Source organism: Petaurus breviceps, unplaced genomic scaffold (genome assembly GCF_028583685.1).
Source record: "Petaurus breviceps papuanus isolate PSGF00001 unplaced genomic scaffold, PetGlider_PUasm1.0 174, whole genome shotgun sequence".
NCBI classification, from domain to species: domain Eukaryota; kingdom Metazoa; phylum Chordata; class Mammalia; order Diprotodontia; family Petauridae; genus Petaurus; species Petaurus breviceps.
The window spans coordinates 77061374-77067144 of NW_027185761.1; the positions used below are offsets into that span (position 1 = coordinate 77061374).

The 5771-nt window shown below is 50.8% G+C and overlaps 1 protein-coding gene across 3 annotated transcripts in view; it reads right to left on the minus strand.

Annotated features, from left to right (window-relative positions):
- Positions 1-1822: 1822 nt before the first annotated feature.
- Positions 1823-5771, minus strand: part of LOC138158291 (cAMP-regulated phosphoprotein 21-like) — a 74050-nt gene continuing 70101 nt past the window's right edge. For 2 of the 3 annotated variants that reach the window (XM_069084448.1, XM_069084449.1), the window contains exons 3-6: positions 5384-5550; positions 4682-4723; positions 3759-3848; positions 1823-3537 (exon numbers count right to left, since the gene is read on the minus strand). In XM_069084448.1, the coding sequence (XP_068940549.1) occupies positions 3529-3537; positions 3759-3848; positions 4682-4723; positions 5384-5512 (270 nt within the window). In that variant the 5' untranslated portion in view covers positions 5513-5550 and the 3' untranslated portion in view covers positions 1823-3528. The remainder of the gene's footprint in view (positions 3538-3758; positions 3849-4681; positions 4724-5383; positions 5551-5771) is intronic. The other variant, XM_069084450.1, reaches the window with a different exon arrangement.

The window sequence follows — 5771 nt, forward strand, 5'->3', positions numbered from 1 at the left end:
TATAATATAATATAATATAATATAATATAATATAATATAATATAATACTCTCATCCAAGTGCCCTGCCCTGTGGGAGGCTGCTGCCCTTCAGTCAGCAGGAGGTCGGACTCCAGCTGCCTCCCTTGCTACAATCTGGGGCCTGCACTGTGCCTGGGACCAGGCTCCCTCACCCCTGCCCTCAACTCTTAAGTCAGCTTGTCTCTCTGCAAGCTTATTTTTATCCATAGAAGAAAAGTACTTGAGTCACAAAATGTGCGCATGTCCTCACTGATGTCACGTTGAGGCAGTGGCGCCTCAGCTCTGGGCCCTCTTCTATATAGGGGAGAAGCAGACAACAAAACTGCCCCCAGTCAGACAGCATAGACAGTCAGACACAGACAGACAGACAGCATAGACAGTCAGACATGGACAGACAGACAGCATAGACAGTCAGACATGGACAGACAGACAGCCCAGACTGTGGAGACAGACACAGCTGAGGACACTGTAGAGGTGGCTCCCTGGGCCGGGCTAAATCACTCGCTTTGTAAAGACAAGCCTCTCGCTCTGAATGGGGTGGGGGAGAGGTGCTTACTCTCTGTTATTCTAACTCTGGGGAGGGTCCCCAGATTACCCAGCCCCCATCTCCTTCCTGGCACCCCAAGCTTGCACTTGGCCTTTTCCTTTGCCCTGATGTGCTGGCAGGGCCAGAGAGACCCCAGTCTCTCTCCCAGGAAGGCGCATCTCTGAAGCCAGGTCCTGGGATGAACTGCCCCTCCCCCATCATCCTTCAGCTATTAAAATGCTCATTGCCCTGAGTGGAGACTTGGTGACCACACAGTCGCTTGGTCAGTGGCATGCGAAGCCCTGCATGGTAGGATGACCATTTCCTTGGGTTTAAAGAAGAACAAATGAAACAAAGTACATTGTCCACTTTTGTGCAAATCCAGACTGGGCCTGGAAGTGTGACGTGTCAATGACAGCTACTGAACAAGGCAGAGGAAGAACAGAGTGTGTGGCCACGGAGAGAATGCAACAGGGAGGCTGAACAAAACCAGCCCCCAGACCAAAGGCCAGCAGCCCCTCTCACTGGAGGTCCCTGGCCAGCTCTGCCAATTTGGGATGGTTCAGCCAAATGGAGCCCTGTCAGTAGAATCATTCCAAAGTGCATCCAAAGGGATAGCACTGAGAGGCTGTTGGCTGGAGTGTGAGGGGCTGACATGAAGTCAAACCTAGCCAGAAAGAAGTCTTGTCTAAAAGAGGCCCAAGGACGTCTCAGTCTGGCGGTCACCTTGGGTTGTGGTCAGACGACTCCCCTCTGCCTTTCTGCTTGGCCTATGCAGACACTGATTATGTGGGCTGCCGATGCCCGCTGGACCCTGGACCCTGGCCAGGCTCAGTCAGAGTTAGCCCATGAGAAACGTCCCAGGAACCTACCCATGGGGGAGGGCTTGCTTTCCCTTGCTGCCAAAGTACCATAGGAGACACTGACAGCTCGGAAGTCCCTGTGGCAGAAGCTTTCATTGTAAAGAATAATCGTCACCAGCACTGGAGACAGGCCAGGATGAGGCTGCTCTTTGCAATACCTCTTTAAAACAGAGAAGACTGAGGAGCTGTCCACTCTCTGTGTGCTTCAGTCTAGTCAGAGGGGCTCTGCACTTCAGTCATGACCAAAGGCCATGCAGAGCCAAGGGCGTGGCCCCTGAGGGCTGGTGTTCACATGGGCCATTCAGAGCCAACACCTTGTTTTCCTATAAACATACAGACATGGATAAAGGCAGGCTGGTGTCAAAAGAACAGACAAAAGAAATGGAGGTTTGGTTGGTAAGAAAGGATCTCGGCTGAGTTGAATACTGATTTTTATTGATTTCCTCAATAGTAAAATACATGTGTGAAGAGTTACATTGATACAGGGTCATTATATCCAACAAGAGTCGTAGAAAATCCAGGGTGCACTAATACACTGGGAGGCCAATGGCACCATCCGGTCAGCAGCCAGCTTCCTTTAACTGAGGGCAGACTGGGAGGTCAAATCACAGGGCTGAGGTCAAGTATTCTGGGGGAGACAACTCAAGTGACCATGGGCATCAGGTGGCCAATGTGTAACCCAGTCTTGGCATGATTCTAGCAGGGTTCTGCTTCTGCCACTAAGACATTACACTCTGTAAGTGATTGGGGAGCTGATAATGTGATGTGCCTACCTCTTCCTCCCAGCCCTGGAGATCAGCAAAACCCCAATGGGGCTCACATTCCACCTGCCCAAGTCCTCCCTCTTCCCTAGTCAGAAAGGCCCCAACTCTGTCCTACCAAGCCAGTGTGGGGCTAGCTGAAGCCCAAAAAGCACCATTCATCACTTTTTTCTCCTTGCCTGTTGTACAACAGAAATAGGCTTTGGGGTCCAGGAGAGCATGGGATGGGGTGGCATGGGTGATCTTGTTAAGGAAAACAAACTCGACCAAGGATTTCTTTTGAGTAGCTTGTATAACCACAGGGAGCCTCCAAACAGAGTAGATAGACAAGGCGTCCATCTTTTCTCTGTCTGTCCGGCCTGGGAAGTGGGGGACCCCTAGGGGAGGGACCACCTATCATTCACCCTCCTGTATAAACTGTAATCCCCACTGAAAACAAAAAGCACAAATAAAACATTGAACCAAAACCATACATAGTTCTCAAAGTCGGAAGAACCCAGAGCTCACATTTGGAAACAGGAAGATGGCTCCTGCAGGGTGAGCTGTCCATCCCCTGACTCTCTGAGGGCAGACTAAGCCAGGGTGGTGGGGAAGGTCCAGCCCCGAGCCATAGCTGTCAGTAAGGGAAGGAGATCTTTTTTTGGTCTTTTAGAAGAAAATACTCTTGGATCTCTGAGAGTCCAGGAGGAGAGTTTAAGGTATCTTAACTAAAGTCAATAGAAAGAAAGAAACATTTAAATGGAATGCTTTAATACTTTTGCCTTTCCCCCTGGGCTCCTAAAAGTCTTTCTCACTTTCCCTAATTGGTCCCAATTTCTAGGGAAGCAAATGAGTCTTTGGAGAGCAGCCCATCACCAGGCTGTCTCTTCTTTCATCCCATGCCTAAAAGGCAAATGAAAATGAGCAATTGAGCCTTCCCAAGTTGGCCCTCAAAAGGCTGTTTGTGGGGGATGGAAATCGGCTGCACCAACTTGCTGTATATTCTGGACCAACAAGGGAAGGCCATGGTGGGTGCCTGCTTAATGACCTTAAGAAGGATTCCCCACAAGCACAGCCCCCTCCCGAGCCTTATTTACAGCTGTGGGGAATCTGTGTCCTCCAAGACATACAAATGAGTCCTCCACAGAACAATGTGTCTTGTTCTCTATGTCTCAAGGTTGAGAAGAGCCCGGATCCTGGGTCTTAGAGGCAAGTGCATCTTGGGGAACTGGTTGGTAAGAAAACCTGGCTGAGCTAGACACCAGTGGGTCCTGGAAGTCTCCTGTGGGGCAGCCTGCTCAGACGAGAGCCGGAAAGGCTGCCTTCCTATGTTATTTTTTAATCTAAATTCTTTGGAATTCCTTTCCATTGGTTGGACTTTCAGAGAGTCTGGAAAAAAAGCAAATGTGATACTCTGTGACACACTAAAGAATGACTCAGAATCCTTCCAAAGCATCCGAAAGAAGCTAATCCAGGTCATGGTCAGACTCACAGTACAGGTCGCTCCCCCCAGATCTGAGCTTCGTCTCCCCAGACAGCATACATTCATTCGAACCACAGTGGAGGGAGCCCGACCATGCACGGAGGGCAGTGGACCACTGAGAACGTACCTGATCTTGGAGGCCCTCTGGTCCTGGTCGGGAAGATGACTCCTCACAGACAGCCAGGCTCCGGGTCAGCTTGCCCTTCCCTGCTCCTGACTGAAGGAAACAGAGAGCAAAAACAAAACACCCAAGAAAGCAGCTGCCAACTCCGACTCCGGGAGGAGCTGTATACTCTCACCATTCTCAGGTGCCTTCTTGAAACTGAGAAGGAAGTAGTCAGCCCAGGCAGGAAGGAGTGCTGGCCTGAGGGTCGTTTGTGGGGAAAGTGCTCCAGCAGGCCTTGCTTGGAAAGCTCTGCGTGTGGGCCCACCTGTGTGCATGCTTGTGCATGTGTATACAGGTGAGATTCGGACTCAGCATCTCATTTCATTGAAACTGACATTTCATTGGGTGGAGGGGGGTATTTGCTAACTAGAATGAATACTTAGCAAAGCCAAAGTGACTGTCTTTACTTCCTAACCTTGCACACCAATCACAACTCTCAGAACTAATCAGTGGCTCTGAGCAGCAGATAAAAACCATGTAGAGATGAAAAGCAATATCCTGGACCTTGCCAGGGCCTCCTCTCCTGTCCACCCAGGCAGGGCATGGGCTTGTCAGAGGGAAGTAACACCTCTTAAACTCCATTTACCCCCAATTTGACTTTTGAGGAAAACAACAAACAGCAGTAAATAGCAAGAGGGGCCATCCTGGGGGCCTTTCCCAAAGGTGTGTGTCCTAACTCCAAGTATCTCCAAGGATAAGCCATGTGATCAGATGGAGCAAGCTTTATTCCAGGAGTGAGTGACACCCCCCCCACTGCCCTAATAGACCAAGAACCCACAGCCAGTGACTCTGTGAACCTTTCTCCCTCCCTAAGCAGCCTGAGTCACTGCTGTCCCAGCAAGCTCCCCCATCCCCCCACCATGTGCTTTGGTGGAGAACCCTACCTTGGACTTCCTCCTCTCCTGGTTCTGGGCTGCTAGCCGCCGCTGTGTGGAGAAAGCCCCCAGAAGATTGTCAGTGCCATGCCAAGAATAAGGTGTGCACACACTGAACCCTAGGTTCTGTCCCTAACCCTCCCAGCACTGCTGCTCTGGCTCCCAGACCCAAGGCAGCTACAGACAAGTGTGGAGCTGGCTCCACCTACTCGGCAGAAATGGGCGTGGTAATGGTTCTTCCTGGGGTCAGGATAATTAAAAACAGGATGGGAAGCAGCTCTGGCCTTCAAAATTGCCTGAGTAGTGGTGTCCCTCTGGCAAGCGTGTGTGATGCTAAGGCTTGGTCTATTACACTTGGAGAGGGGGATTTCATGTCCCCACCTTCAGTGAAAGACACCCCAGTTTTCTTGGAAAACAGTAGAGTGGCCCAGGAAGGAAACCCAGGGACCAAGGGTGGGAGGCTCTGGGGCCCAGAGTCAGGCACTTCCTGAAGCACCTGTACCTAGGTCAGCATTTGGAAAAGAGGAGCCAGCACCACTTGGAGCATCTCACTAAGCCTGGACACCCTCCCAGATACTAAGGCAGCCTGAAAATCACTGGCTGGGAAAAGAGAGGCCAAGGGCACAATGGGCTTGGAAATCTTAACTAAAGCTCAGCGAAGCTCCTTCCACCCAGGAGAACAGCGGGCTAGTCCTGCCTCCATGTTCTTACCTGAAGTTCCAGTTTCTCTTCCTCATCCAGGCTGTCCGACTGAATGATACCGTTCTCTGGGGTCCTGGCTTCCTGCTCTGCCCCAGGGGCCTCAGCTGTCTGGCCAGTCGATTCCCCTTGCTCTGACATTCTTTCCAGAAGAAATTACAATAACAAAGTGGGAGGGCCTGCAAGGTCAAGGGGCCAGAGAACAAAAGGGTTGGTTTAGGCTTGGGTCCCGAAGGTTTCACTGCATCCTTCAGACCCAAAATTAAGTGGCTGTGCCAGCATTCAGGGTCATTTTCCTTAAACAACTCAAATAAACCACGGAATTGACAAGGTAAATGTACAACAGCAAAAGCCACAATCTGGCCCCAGGGAAACTGTTCCATTTAGCACCCTCACCCAT